Source organism: Onychostruthus taczanowskii, unplaced genomic scaffold, assembly GCF_017590055.1.
Source record: "Onychostruthus taczanowskii isolate IOZ18803 unplaced genomic scaffold, ASM1759005v1 scaffold32, whole genome shotgun sequence".
NCBI classification, from domain to species: domain Eukaryota; kingdom Metazoa; phylum Chordata; class Aves; order Passeriformes; family Passeridae; genus Onychostruthus; species Onychostruthus taczanowskii.
In genome coordinates, this window is record NW_024500572.1 from 7801527 (window position 1) to 7816865 (window position 15339).

The window sequence follows — 15339 nt, forward strand, 5'->3', positions numbered from 1 at the left end:
CACTATGCAACCTTGACACTGGTAAGTACAAGTCTATTAAGTCACCACAATTCTTTCATCATTCTTTCATTGATTCACTTCAATTCCAATCAAATCAGGTCCTTACTGTGCAATTTCAATTATGTTCAAATTTATGACCCCAAAAAAAACCCAGCCATGAATCACTGAGCAGGAATGGCATAAATCAGCTTGTTCAGCTGCTTCAGTACTTTGGATTTAAGGATTTTCAACATTTTATTTTGTTAAAGAAAAATGAAAACATTTTAAAGGATTTGTTTCATACTGCTATTGTTCTCAGATTAGCAGCAGCAGAAATATTTAAAGAACTGATTAGGAGGCTGCTATTACAGCAAGCAAACACTGGAAGAGTTACTGCAGCTTCAATATAATCCTTAGGGAATGTTTCTATTTGCATTCAGACATGGCTAGGTGGAATATGACTGCATATTTCAGAGGCCAGGTTGATTTCTCAGTGCTCTATTTATTTTAAGATGAGCCATTAGAGCCACAATTTCTGTTAGGGATAATCAGTCAAAAGCATAATTATCTCTTCAGGCAGAGATGTCAACTGACCATTTTACCCAACCTACACAAATTTCAATGGGCCACTCAAACCAAGTTACTGCTGCTGAATGAAAACACTCCACAATCTCCTCATACAATTATTCTCCAGGTAGTATTAACACATTAATTCAACAAATTCTGTAGCCTAAAATAAATTACAGTAAGGAGCCTCGGATCCTATTGCCCACATTGTAAAATGCTGACATGCAACATTTTTCTCTATTGGCAGAGACTTCTTCAGGTGTCCATGTAGATTAAATAACTTTCTTTTTACACAGCATTCCACACTTCTGACTGATTTATAGCCACATTTGGATGACCTGGGAATCAGTTCAACAGCTGACCAATTCTAAAATTTGCAAAAGCATTCTGGGCACTTCTAGCAAATCTTGGGAAAAACTGAACCTTAAAAACCAGCAAAACCAACCAACCAACAAAGAAAAACAATAAAGGAGAGACAAGGGACAAGGAAAGTTTATGTTACACACGTTTGGTTGAAGAACCTGGCAGGAAACAATTACCAACACATTCCAGCATAAAAACTAGCTCCCACTTCTCATCCTCCCAGTGTGACACAACGTGATGAAGCTAGAGGGTGCTTGTGCCTGAAAAATTGTCCATTTTTCAAAACATGACAGTGACCTAGTAAAAGAAGTCTTAAATATATGATAGGGCTGAACTAGTTAGTCATTAAATACTGTGGAAATGGCAGTGATTATTTTGTGATAAATTCATTTCCTACATTTATCTGATTTAATTTAATTTACTCAGCAGTTTGCAGCTGAAAGATAAAGTGAAAATATTTAAAAGTGCACTTCACTGTCATAGAGACTTGTACCATTTACATGTTAATTGGCCTGGCACTATTTGTTCAAAAGATAGCACAAACTTCTATTTTTCCATTTCCAGAGACCTAAAGTCCAGCAAGATAGTTCAGAAAAGTGACAGAATTTCTGCATGCTGTGTAAAACCCAAAATGTGCTGGCAAGGGGCAATATAACTTATTGCCAATACTACCTAGTAAGCATGCAAAACCAAAAGGCAGCATTGCTTTATTTTAGGAAGCACAAATTTTTGACCACGCCAGCTTGGCACAGGGATTGTATGCAGATAAGGTGAAAACATATAAAAAAAAAAAGTCCTTAGAAACCCAAACCAACTTATTTTTTGAATAAAAATATAGTTTAATTAGGTTTCTGTTGGCTACATTTAAATCACATTTAATATTAAATTAATCTGTATTAAAATATGTACAAAGAACGATGTAATGATACACATGAAAACATTGAAGTCACTGTGAATTCAAGCAAACACTTCAAGTAGAAGAGCATTCCACATGTACACATATACACAGCCACCAAAGCTCAGCAGGGTAAGGCCAAGGAGCCATTTCATATGACCAAAGTAAAATGAAATCTGCCATGGAACAGGATAAGCTACTCTGTCAATATTTACAGTGCTACACTCTACACAGAATTATCATAGCACTTCAGCCTTCTTCCAGGAAAATTATTCCCAGAGTCAAGTCAATATAGTATCCCAATGCATGGTTAAAAAGGCTTTATTGATACTGGCATTCCCTGGATTTTTCATTTGCTATTTGGCAGTTACTCAGTATTTGGATTTTAAAAACCCTGAAATCTAAAAACTCCTCTCACAAAACAAGTCTTTCAGTTAAACTACAAGACTTCATTCTGATAATACTAAAAAACATTTTCAGCATTCTAGAACTTCAAAGAGAGTTTCAAATAGCTTGTTTAAAAAATAAAAAACATTCAAGACAATTTTAAAAGTACAATTGAACAGTAATATAAATATGGGACTTCAAAACCTATTTTTTGTTATCAGTCAACAACTGAACATCACAAGAGTACATCTACTAATAAAAGCAGGCTTGATAAATAGAAATCCAATGTACAAATACCAGGTGACAGCTTTTGCCATTACCAGGGTGGGATGTTTAGAAAGAGAAGTGTTCCATATCTCTGTGCTGAGATCAAAATCCTTTTGACCTCCCAAAAGGCATAAAAACACCAGTCCAGGCCTGTACCAGTAGCTAAGATACACCAAAACTGCAGCACCATGAACTTTGGAACATCCAAAACCATTTCAGAGGGTTTCATCCTCAGCTTCCAGCACAAGGAGCCAAAAGGCACCACTGCATAACAAGAGCAGAAGACAAAACAATCAGTAGTCAAAGGGTAAAGAAGGAAACAAATGGATGTAGAAATCCTGTGAGCCATGCATGTCTCTGCTGTCTAAGGAGCAGCTTTGAACCAGTGTGCAGCTACTTGACAACTACAAATAAATTCTTATATCCCCATCCTTCTTCCAGGTAGAAACTACACACCAACCTAGGCTACAACCCTAACACTGGGAAAGAAAAATGCAAATTCTACATTAACATCAAAGCCAGTGGCACTGCTGTGGCCAAAATTCCATCCTGAGCTCAAGCAAGCCATCAGAATTAAATGTCAGTAACAGAGGATCAGCTACAATTAGCTAACATTGCCATTTCTCTCACAACACAAACTGATGCTCCTTTTCCACCGTAAGTTAAAAAAACACAAAAAGTTAGGAAAAATGACAGAGAAGCTCATGGATGATGAAACTTAAATAAATTTCTTAAGGATGAAAAAATTTAGCTTTCACATTGTCTGGTTCCTCCTCCAAAGCAAAATATTTGTCTTTGTAAGAAACTCTTAGCTTCGATTTATATTTTCACTAAAAGTTGCCATATTTTTAAAAAATATTCTACAGATAGTGGCAGGTTACTTGATTTGTAATAATTTTTAAAGTAATCCTTATAGTGTCTTACCTTTAAGACAAGAGAGAAATGAGTGCATCCAGAAATTTGCTCCGATCTTCTGTTTTCAATTCAATTACTAAAATACGAAATATTTCATTACAGGATGAAAATAACAGAAAGATATACCAGATATCACCAGAAGATATACCAGGTATCTTCTCTTGAAGAACAATAAGCCTGAGTATACCAATTTATATTCTTACATTTAAGAAGGAGAAACTATTTGGACAAAATGCAAAGGACATTGGGTTTTTTTGTGCTTAAATATTAGCAAACTAATTTGTAGGTGCTCACTCCACAACAGAGCAGGCACTTATTAAATCTAAGAGTATTTCTGTGTATGTTCAACATGCATAGATAGATATTGTTTAAGAAGCCTGTGTCTTTTTTAAGCAAGTGCAAGATAGGCTGATTTCACTGCTTAAATGTCTCATCATACAGGGTGCTAAATTTAAAGCCTTCCCAGATAACATCATGGACTGGAAATGAAGTGCACATGTGCACTCTGTCAGTGCAGGCAGAACACAGCTCTCAGAGCCAGGCTGGCTGCTCTGTGCTTTGTGCAGCGGGAGGCAGCGCTCGGAATTCCCAGTGAAAATACAAAAAAAATGCTTTGTATTTACTGTTTTAGATTTGAGGTGTTGGGGAAAACAAGACTGTTCTATGTGACCTATATTGCAGTGAGTATGGCTCACCATGAAATCATCTTGTACTTATGCAGTTTTGACTGATTTCCCTCACTCTGGTATCATGCAAAAGAACTTAAAATTGGAGTCTGCTATACCCTCTACAATACTGTGTCTTTCCAACATCAGCTATGGTGTTGTTGGATTAACACTTTTGTTACTCAGGAATACTTGCCAATATCTGTCTTTTGAATCTTGGAATTTGGCACCAGGTCTTTTCCCTATAATTTTTAATTTTTGCTTTTGCCTAGGCAATATTTCATGACTCTAGACATTTGGCAGTGAGCACATTGTGTGTTTTATTCAAACAGCTCGAGTCTGTTCAAACGTGGTTTTTGCCTGACATTTCAGCATCTACCACACTACATGAGCCAACACGTATTCTCCAGCTTTCACGAAGATGTCGTTATCTATCCCATCCTTATCGGTCCCTCCTCTTTGTAGACTGTTTTTCTCCCCCCCGGGTCTGGATTTGCCCCGCCCCCTGCAGGCCCCCCACTCACTGGACATCTGGAAGTGGTTGTGCAGCGTCCGCGAGCTCGTGCTCTCCGCAGCCTTCTCGAAGGCTCTCCCGAAAAAGCTGAGGCAGGAGCACAAACACGAATGAGTGTCACGGGAAAGGATGTTTACTGAGGTAAAAGCAAGGAATTTTTTCCTGGCTGAGAGGGGGAAATGGCTTCCAGATGTTTTTACAGGTGCTGTGTATTCAACACACACCTCACTTATTCATGTGCAAAAATTTTTACGTTGGAGGCTTTTAGAAATGAAGTAATGGGCCATATAGTAAACTATTTCCCTCTTTTAAGAGGGAAGGAAAAGAAAAAACCTTGCAAGGAAGGTCTTGAAGATCTGTATCCTCTCTCCAAGTACCTCACGCACACAGTATGCAGAAGGTGTGTTTTTGAGGATAATCATTCAAGTCAACATAAGCAGTGTTAAACAGGTACATAGATTTGCTTAAAACCAGGAAAGATATATTTGCTTCAGAGACAGGTTTAGAACTTGTAAACACTTTGCTTACTTCTTTTTGTCTGAGCTTTCTGTCTCTGGAGGAATCCCCACCATGATGACAGTTCCCTGTTCAACATCCATGGGTGCAGCCATGACCAGGGGCAGCAGCTTGCAGCGCTTGTTTTTTGTCTGGAAGTCAGAAAGCCTCTATGTTACACAAGGCTCAGAAAGCAATTTAATATCAGCTCTCCATGTGAGACAGCATTACAAAGAGCCACCTAGGGATACAGATATTCTGCAGTTCAACAGAAGGTGGTTTCTTTACAGGATATCTTAATTCACTTGTTCCTTACAGTAAAAGTCACTTTAAGGACTAATAGGAATTTCAGTGAAATTTCAAATCTTACAAAATTAACAAATGTTTAGATTGTTATTATCTTAGTAATGAAAACTCAATGCTATGAAGTCTCCAAATAGGTATCTTCCCTAGAGCAGCATTCACACATATGCTAAAATCATCCAATCAATCAGCAGAAAAACATTATTAATAGTTTCCTCTAATGCTTTTAATAATCAACTGCAAGTATGTGACAGAACAGTAAGTACTACACCAAAAAGAAGTTTGTGAGTCAAATGCTTTTGATTTACTTACAGAGCAAACGAATGATTTCAGTAAGTATTTGCTAAGGAGACATAGAGACACTGGTTTGGAAAACAGTTTCACATCTGGTGTGCCCTAGGAAAAGAAGAATTATTTCAATTACAGCCCAAGATAATTCTTACTTAGTTTTACTATCTACTAACAAGTCTAGAAGCTGTGTGTGGCTCAAAGAACACTAACAAGAACCATCACAATACAGGAGGCTGAGCTCACCCAGCTTTGCAGCAAAGCCCTCTCCCCTTTATGAGGGGTGATTCTCCTTTGGGAGGTTCAGAGCAATGTCAATATTGACCCATCACAGGACAGCACAGTACAGAGCAATGGGTTCTTTCTTGCAGAGTAATTCTTGCTGTGCCAAGCACTTAAGGAAACTGCTATTCAAGGATGATACAGTCAAAAAGGAGAGTCAAATGAGAACCCAAACACACAGTTCTGACCTCCATGAGGGAGCAGTAAAGAAATGGCCCCTGGGAAATGACAAGGTTGGTGCAAATACAGCTGGCCACTGTCTGCTGAATGGCACGTAGCTGCTTTTTGGCTAGGTCCAGCCCTTGGTGCAGCTTGTCCAGGTTACCCCTGCAACAAAAAGAATAAAAATAGACACTGCCTTAGTACAATAAAGTTTTTAATACAAAAATTATATCAAAATACTATTCTCAGGGATATTTTGATTTTTTCAATAGCTTATGAAGCAACAATTCATATTTTAGATCCATAATCCAAATACATTGTCCTAAATAAAATTGCAGAATATTAAAGAGACATATTTTTAGTACCTGGAGAGACTGTCCAAAGCCTTAATGAAATTAGTTGTTTCAGGCCCCTCTTTCTCTATGTTCTCCATGAGAGAAGTTGTTGCATAAACTATGTCACTTGCTGAGAACTTGTTCTTAAAGCCAAAGTGAATGCTGAAAGTCTGAACTCGCAAATCTTTCATTCTGCAAAATGAAATAAACCCAAAAGTTTATTAGCATTATCAACATTGACCAGCTGTCTCCCCAGTATGTTAATCTTAAGAACATGAAAAAAAACCTTGTACTAACATTTGCAACAAATCTAGTGTTACTTTGTCAATCTAAGAATCATATTTTTAAAAACAACATATTAGATCATCTCCATACAAAAATATTTGAACTTAAGTGAAAAGTATTTTCAGATAAAACATTTGTATTTAAAACAATTTACCCAAATTTGTTTGCAGATTCTTCAATCATCTCCCGAAGATTTTCTTTCAAAGACATGTCCATGGAATTAAACTTCTGTTTCACTTGCTTCAAGGGCAAACTAAGAACAGAAGGAAAAAATTCATTGACAGGTGTGCCAGAAGAAACAAGTATTTTGCCTTTTTCTCATAGGACTTTTAAAATGATTAGATAATTTAACAAGGTTAAGTCTGACTAAACTTGCATGCATTTGTTTTTTCAGTCATTGGAAAGTGAATACAAGGAAGCTGGGGTTACTTTACTGAGCTGCCATTCCATAAAAGCATACAGCAAGTGTTCCCTGTAAACCAATACACAAGTTGTGTAACTCAGAGACACTGCCACCTATTCAGAGCCCCACAATTATATTTAAAAGCTGACAGCTTGAGTACTTGCAAACTATGTTCTGAATATTTTCCTGTAAGTCATTGAAAAGAAAGATCCAAATTTTTATAACTCACCCCATGTCAGCCAAAAACTCCTGGAGCCTCTTCTGCCCTTGCACAGACCAAAGCTTGAGGCTGGCAGAGGTGTAGCAGGTGTTACAGAGGCTTTCATAGAGAGACCAGTGCTGGTACAGGGCCAGGCGCAGGCTGAGCAGGAGTTATGGCAAACACAAATATCCTCTGACCCTACAAACTCCACAAGTAGGAAAGGACATTGCATGTCTGTGCTGCATAACATGCAGTGAGAAGCTCAGGTGATGTAACCCAAGGGCAGCAATGGTGACTTGTGACCAGGTCTGAAAGGTTAAGCTGAACTGAAGCCCCACGAGCAGCTGAAAGAGGGACCCGTGCACAACAAAACATTTGGATTTCCCTTTATTTTATTTCCATCCTCAGCAGAGATGGTGCTGGGATTTTTTTTCCCCCCAGATAAGAATTCCAGAGGGGTTCACCCCAGACCTTCTTTAAGGATACTCATACTCAAATGCAATTCTCATGCAGTCAATGGACAGAGAGTTCTCCTCATCCTCGTTGCGGTGGTTGTGGCGGGAGACGTGGCGCTGCAGGACCCCAATGTCAGTCACATACTTCATTCTGAAACAAAAACAAGGTTGTCACTTCTGCCTGGGAATTTTTGTTCTTGATTACAAAAAAATAAAAATGCTTCCTAATGTCTACAGCATGGAAACTGTAGGTAGATTTTTAAACCCTCCCAACTCGTTAAATGTTTTTTTCAATATTCATCTTTTTACCCAGGCAATTAAAACAAAAAACCCAAAAGCCCAAAAGCCCAAACAAAACACCAAAAAAACCAAACCAAAAATCACAACAAAAAATCCACAAAAGCCCCTCCTCCCAACTCATTAAATAATGTTTTTTCAATATTCTTCTTTTTACCCAGGCAATTAAAACAAAAAACCCAAAAGCCCAAACAAACAAACAAAACACCAAAAAAACCAAACCAAACCAAAAATCACAACAAAATTATCCACAAAAACCCCCCAAACCCAAAACAAAAAATAGACTGACCAAATAAGTTACTTATTACACTTATCTATTTTAAAATGTTCATGTATTAGTAAAAATTTAACACCAGAATTTAAGTCTACACATGTAATACTACAATTCTGATCATATCTAGTAGAAAATAAAAAAAGAGGAAAAAATGTCTGAAACTTGTTATCTAAAACTGTAAAGGAACCCAGAGGATACAGAACATACAAAAGTTTCTTCCTTTAATAAAGCTGTATCAAATTCATGCTCAGGTAAACTACCATTAAACACAATTTCCTCCCAGATCAGAAGTGATTGATTTAAAATTTTGTGCAAAACAAAGTTAGCTTAAAAATTCTAAAGAATAGAAAATATTTTTTTAGATATATACATTCCTATCTTTGGGAGGCAACAGATCACATTCAGGCACTAATATATTTAATATCACTGTTAATTACTTATATCTGTTAAAATAATATCCTTATGTTTCCTGATCTCTACTAATTGCTGCTAGCTACTCCTAAAAATAAAATTTTAAAAGACAGACAAATAAATGAGAAAGAATAAGAAAAAAATATAAACTTTTTTAAAAAAACTTTCTTACTGAGTGATTTTGTCTTGGACCCATTGATCTGTTAGGCCAACAATAGCCCACCTAAATTTTTTGAAAAAAAAGAAATAGAAAAAAAGGTTAAACCCACAAATATTCCAGTAGAGTATATTTAACCCTCTAAGTATGTAACAGAACAAACCAGAAACATTGTTTACCAGCAGCACAGAGAAGTTCATAACAAAGTTATCTACTACTATTCCCTCTTTTACAGACAAACATAAAGTACTATTCTCCCTTTTTCCATGCAAAACCTGTTGTTGTTTTTAATTAATTTACACAGATGCATCCTCTCATTGAAGACAAACATCCACTCCCAAAAGAAACTGGAATCTCATAGTGAAACCAAATAATTTTGGGAAACCATGCCTGTCTTTGTGGCAGGTTTAAGCTTCCAATCTCTACAAAAAATGATGATGGAAACTTACCACAACATGTCATTCAAGTCCTTAGACATTATCCATGCCAGATCAAACATCACCATTGCAGACTACAAGAGGGAGAAGCAAAAAGACAAATGAGCACAAGACACAGTTCACTAAACAAACAGAACAGCTCAATCTGCCAAGCCCTAGCCCTAGAAATCACCCTGCAGTCTCACAGTCTGACAGCTTCTTCCTAAGATACTTAGTAGAAAGAAAAATATTCTAGAGAGCTCTGTAAACCTGCATTAGATAGAAAGCAAACAATTAAATATAAATAATCAGAGAGGCCAAATGACAGAAAGAACAGTTTGAAGTTCTAAGTGCTGTGTTTGGGATATCCTGACACTTTGAAAGACAAACAACCTCCCTACATGCAAAAGTATTTTGTAAATAGATAGATACCCTTGCAAAGATCTAAAAAAAAAAGCCATAAAGCATTAAGTTAAACTACTTATATATATAAACCACATCATATGTATATACAACAATAAGATACAAAAATGCAAGATGCAATAATATTATTATATTGCATAGTATTATTAAATAATTATTAAGTTACTTATATATATAAACCACATCATAAGTATATACAACAATAAGATACAAAAATGCAAGATGCAATAATATTATTATATTGCATAGTATTATTAAATAATTATAAAATTGTAATAATTATAACATTGGATGTTGTCCAATTACCTATACAGTCACCTTGAAGTTTTATGGCAAACAGAGATTATACTTACTGAGGTTCCATGGTATTCATATTGTTCATAATCAAAAAGAATTTCTCGTCTAAAATGGGGAAAAAAACCAGATTTTACTAAGTGGGGAACTGGCCATTGGAGCCAATTAAAAAAAATAAGCCAGAAATGGTGATTAATATTTAAATTTCATTTAAGCAATTAAAAATATTAAACTTGGACTTGATATTGTTTATCTGCAAGGCAATTAGACTTTAGTAACAATGTGGAAACTGCACTGAAATGTATTCATAAAGCAAAAAGGAAAAATATTTATATAGCTATTCCCCAAATCCCATTTTATCTGATTTGCTCCTGCTCATTCCTGTTGACTACAGTGGGATTGTAAAAGCAGAAAACAGAAGGACAAATTTCACCCCAAGACAGACAAGATAACAATATTACAGCTGTTTTAAGTGAGCCAATGCACCTATTGGTACTCAAATTTTAAATTACTATTTACAATTTCTTCCATTTAAACATTTTATTTTTGTATACTAAATATCTCTCTCAACTTTCGAAACAAAATTCTAACTAAAGCATCTTACAAATCCCAGCTTGCTACCTTGTGTTTGTATTCTTAACACAATTTTAATCAAAGAATGAAAGAGAAAGAAGCAACACCAGAAAAAGCCATTTACACACCTGCGTGCCTCCCATTCTCGCCTTTGTCTCCTTTTCATTGTCCTCTCTATTATCTCCTGTAAATTAATTTCCAGGATGTTAAAAAGCTAGAAAAATATTCTAATACATTAGCATCTAGATACCTCAATTATTAAACTTTAATTTTTTAAATGTAATTAAAATTCTCATTTAAAATATTTATTTTCCTAAAAAAAAAAATTGCCATTAGCAACATCTAATGAGAAAAGTATTATCAAAAATATTGCCAAGGAGCACACAGAAGATCATTATGAAATATTTAACAGATCTGAGAAAAGCTTTTGTGTATTTGTAATTTCCTTTTGAATTGGATAGCTTCTTTGGATAAAACAGTGCCCTTTTTATATTAGTAGGAAAAAAAAGTCCAATGCTAATGGGACAATAACAAAGATAACATGAAATATATCTAGGATGTCTTTATATTTAGTTGTCCTTTAATGTTGCTGGTCTCATGCCTTTGCTTGCTTCTATAATATAAATAGAAAATATGCCACAAGTGACATGGCAAATTTAATTTCATGTGTACAATTAATATACTTTTGTTAGTTTACTGCTACAGGCACAGACAAAATGCATTGCTAAACTATTTGTGAGCTTGTGTCTTCTCAAACAGTTTTTTTGTAAAAGGAGTGAATATCTAAACAAGTTTTACTGCTAGACTGCCAAACCCACAGCACATATTAGGAGACAGATCTCTCCAGTTCACTGATTATAAAAGAATTATGCATAAGTAAGTTCAAACAGTTTTGTTTTTGTTTTTGTTTTTAAATTTGGAGAAAATATTTCTGTGTAAAAGAATTATGCATAAGTTCAAACAGTTTTTTGTTTTTTTTTTTTTTTTTTTTTTTAAATTTGGAGAAAATATTTCTGTGTAGTTCAGATAAATAAATATTTTGTTTATGTGAAGCTATCTGTTGTAGGTTATTTTTAAATCTTGAACTTGGATTTGTAATGTAACAGAACACAATTTTTAAACTCAAATACTATGATGATGTAAAATACATGTAAATAGCAGTGTTCTTTTTCTTCCTTTCAGAACTCAGCAGTGAAACCAACCTCTTCAAAACGTCTGCGCTTCTCCAGGGGCTCTGAGCCATCACTTTCATTCTCTTCCTCCTCCTCCTCCTCCTCCTCATCTCTGAAGATGTCATCGTAAGCAGGAACATCGAGGTCATCCTCTTGCTTGACTAACAGCTTGATCTAGCAAGGAGAAAGCTGCATTTTAGAGTGACTATCTTGTTTAGTGGGCAAAATGCACTCTTACTTAGAAAAGGAATTAAAAATTCATTTAGGCTGTATTAATTCCTGGCATAACAAAATATTGGTTTTTAATACAAATACCATAGTGACTTATAGAAAATAAGAGTAAAAATCCATATTCCTTTGTTAGAGCATTATTGAAAAAATGATCATTTCAATGCTTGTTAAATTAAAATAATTTGTGCTTAATACTTTAATATTTAGGTGCTGCTAGATGCTGAGAAATAATACATGTCACATTCTGGAGGGATGTTTATCCCCTGATTTATGGCAGTTTGATTTATAGCAACAACATTAACAGGTGCTTACTACTGACAACTACCTAATGCTAACGTTAGAGATTTCACTACTGGAAAAAGGATTTTTTTCTGGTCCTGTACACTACTACTGCAAATATTTATTTATTAATGCTGCTTTCTGACCTACAAGCTAATGTTCTAACCAGTTTTGCAAACACAGAAAAGCACTACACTGCTCTCCACCACACTGTGGGAAGGTTTTTATGAAAGTTTTACCTGTGTGTCATTGTAAACATTCACTACATTGATGCTGTGGGAAGGTTTTGATGAAAGGAAAGTTTTACCTGTGTGTCATTGTAAACATTCACTACATTGATCGGTCTGTGGCTGTCACATACAAAAAAAAAAGTGTCTTCTTCAGGCTGCAAGATTTCCAGGAGGTCTACATTGGCACCACAATTGATAAGAACAAAGTATTTGAACTGCAAAGAAAAGCAGAAAAAAAAGAGGAAGTTTATTACTTAAATTGCCAGGAAACATGGAAAACTGAAAATATGTTTACAAAACCTACAAAGCACTCATCATTGCCAAAACTTGTGTTTACTTTCTGGTATTTGATGTCTCTGAGGCAGAATTTTTTTTTTTTTAAGGCAAAGCACACAATTCAGGGATGTTGGACATTGAACACCAGCACCTTTGTATCTCAAATTGTGTGCAAACTTCATTGGACTCTATCAACATCATAGCACATTTGTTGGAGGTGATGTTAAAAACTTGACAAGTTTATTACTGGTATGTTAAAATGTAACCACAGTTTTAAGAAACCACTAATAATAATGAGTTAAGTGTTGACATTTTAAACTGGGGAAGGGAAGCAGTTTATCTTTACAAAAGATGAGCTACAGCTCAAAATTTTTCCAGTATTTTTTCACCTGATCCTTATGCTCCAGAAAGGCAGTTTCAAGCTCTTGCCACCCAGCCACTGGCACGAGTGTGTATTGCACATGGTCACACTGAAACAAAGCCTGCAAGGAAGCAACAGCTGTGAGCAGAGGGGAGGGGAAACAGCCTCCCTGCAATGCTACACCAGCCAGGACTATTCCATACAAACCCTTACAGTAAAGGCATCCCAAATAACAAATCTGCATGAGCTCTGAGACCACCACTCACCAGCTTTCAGTGCCACAACTCATGGAAGCAAATGTTACAAAAGCAGATTGCAGCTTCCCCCTCTCCCCAGTTCACACATATTTTCCCCAGGGCATGAATATTTTCTCATACTGTCAGCCTGCAGTGACAATGAACCAAGACTTACTTGGAGGATTTTACAAGCACATAATGCATCAACGTCTGAAGCAACAAGAAGAAGAACACGCTGTAAAAATAAGGAAATAATAGGATTAATATAGGTGCCAAATAGAGCCTGCTGGTACATTAAATGCATAGAACACTGAGACACCAGAAAATCAGATAGATTATCATAAGCATAAGACAAGATTGCTTCTGAATGGACACTGCAACCAAAATTAGCCAGTTTGGATATCTGTCAATATTAAAAACAAGCAATTCCACATTCCCAAAGTTTCACACCTAGTCAAGGCCCAGTTATTTTCATTATGTTTAGAATGACCTTTGTTTTCAGCACAGATGTGCAACAGTTTCAACTAAAAAAAATTCCAATGGCAAAAGGAAGAGCAAGACAACTCAGGAAAGAAATTCTTTCCCTGAAATCAAGGTTGTTTTGGGGAGGCGGGGGCAGGGAGAGGTTGGCTGGTTTGATTTTTGTTTGTTTGTTTTGGTAGTGTTGTTTTAGGTCTTAGGGGAAGGGTGCTTTCAGATTTTGCTCACAGCTGGAGAAATGAAGATAAATGCTTTCATTTGCACAGTCCATAATATCGTTTCATTGGTAGAAATGCCAAAAGATTGTCCAACAAAAGCTTCACCACCTGACCACAGTGATGGGAGCTAAGCAACCCCTGGGTTAAAAATACAAGTAGCAAACAGATGTGCTACAAGACTGCAGGAAAAACATTAAAGATGCCAGAAAACAGCGTTTAGTGTCTAGGCAAATAACAGCAAAGCAATTAGAAAGATATTAAAGTAAATAGTTCAGAGATGTCATAGTTAAGCAAGAGACCCAGAACACACAAGAGCACTTTTGCGGAAGGAGGCGAACGGTGAGTGAAATCCCTGGCGAGACCTCACCGCGCTCGGCTGCTTTGTCCCGGCTCCCAAGGGTGGGGAAGGGGAAAACGCCCGGGAAAGGGATCTTTACCGCCCGGGTGACGGCCGGACCCGCGGCCCTCAGCGCGCCCGCCTGGCCGCTGCTCCCCGGCCCTCAGCCCCCGGAGCGAGGCCGGCACCGGCCCAGAGCACCGCAGCGCGGCCGCGGGCAGAGCGGGGACGCCCCGCACGGCCCCTGCGCCGTGAGGCGGCGGGAGGCGCGGCAGCCCAGAGCGGGGAGAGAAGCGCCCGGGCGGGTCGCGGCGCGCTGCCCGCACCTGGGTGACGATCAGGTCGTAGAACTCCCGGCGGCAGTCGGAGACGAACATGGCGGGAACGGGCGCGCGCGGCGGGAACGGGCGGCAGCCGCAGGCCGCGCCCGCTCAAACTGGGCGCCAAACCAGCGCCGCGTCTCATTGGTCCGCGCCTCACAGAGCGCTGGCCAATAGAAACGCGCTCATCCCGAGTCTGCGGCGCGAGCTGCCCGATCCTTTCCGGTGCTTCGCCAATGGGATGCGAAGAAGGCCGTGACGATACGCGCTGCTGGCCAATCCTGAGAGGGCCTCGGCCGGAAGCGCCCTGCCGGGTGTTGTCGCCGCGTCCGCCATCTTTGCTGCGGGCTATTTGCCTGCTTTGCCATTAAAGGGAGCCCGGAAAAGGAGCGACAGGGTCGCATCAACACTCAGTGACCGAGGAGAAGCCGAGCGAGCAGGAGGAGCTCCCAGCGATGGCCGCTTAGAAGGGCGTGAGTGCTGGCCTTCCGCCCTCACCCGCAATGGCCGGCGCCGCGCGGCACGCTGGGAGGGGCGGGGCCGAGGGTGGGGCCCGGCACAGCCCGTGAGGCGAACGAGCGGCGCTGGCCCG

The 15339-nt window shown here is 38.1% G+C and overlaps 2 protein-coding genes across 2 annotated transcripts in view; one reads left to right on the forward strand and one right to left on the reverse strand.

Annotated features, from left to right (window-relative positions):
* Nucleotides 1–1724: 1724 nt before the first annotated feature.
* On the reverse strand, nucleotides 1725–14804 carry CDC45 (cell division cycle 45). Its single transcript, XM_041410209.1, has 19 exons — nucleotides 14754–14804; nucleotides 13568–13627; nucleotides 13185–13277; nucleotides 12597–12734; nucleotides 11810–11953; nucleotides 10736–10791; nucleotides 10094–10142; nucleotides 9351–9412; nucleotides 8917–8967; nucleotides 7794–7913; nucleotides 7335–7466; nucleotides 6857–6955; nucleotides 6448–6609; nucleotides 6109–6247; nucleotides 5663–5746; nucleotides 5081–5199; nucleotides 4563–4639; nucleotides 3383–3449; nucleotides 1725–2722 (listed from the first exon to the last, which is right to left on the reverse strand). Exons 1-18 carry the CDS (start codon nucleotides 14802–14804, stop codon nucleotides 3385–3387), a joined length of 1701 nt encoding a protein of 566 aa, XP_041266143.1. The 3' UTR covers nucleotides 1725–2722; nucleotides 3383–3384.
* Nucleotides 14805–15248: 444 nt separating this feature from the next.
* Nucleotides 15249–15339, forward strand: part of UFD1 (ubiquitin recognition factor in ER associated degradation 1) — a 6243-nt gene continuing 6152 nt past the window's right edge. The window contains exon 1 of the mRNA XM_041410179.1: nucleotides 15249–15338. The gene's annotated coding sequence lies outside the window, so the exon portion shown is untranslated. The remainder of the gene's footprint in view (nucleotide 15339) is intronic.

Coding starts and splice junctions, on each gene's coding strand:
- CDC45 (XM_041410209.1), bottom strand. CDS start 14,804: ATGTTCGTCTCCGACTGCCGCCGGGAGTTCTACGACCTGATCGTCACC. Junction 13,628..14,753: donor ACGACCTGATCGTCACCCAG/GTGCGGGCAGCG, acceptor TTATTTTTACAG/CGTGTTCTTCTTCTTGTTGC. Junction 7,914..8,916: donor GTCCAAGACAAAATCACTCA/GTAAGAAAGTTT, acceptor TTTTTGTTTCAG/AATGAAGTATGTGACTGACA.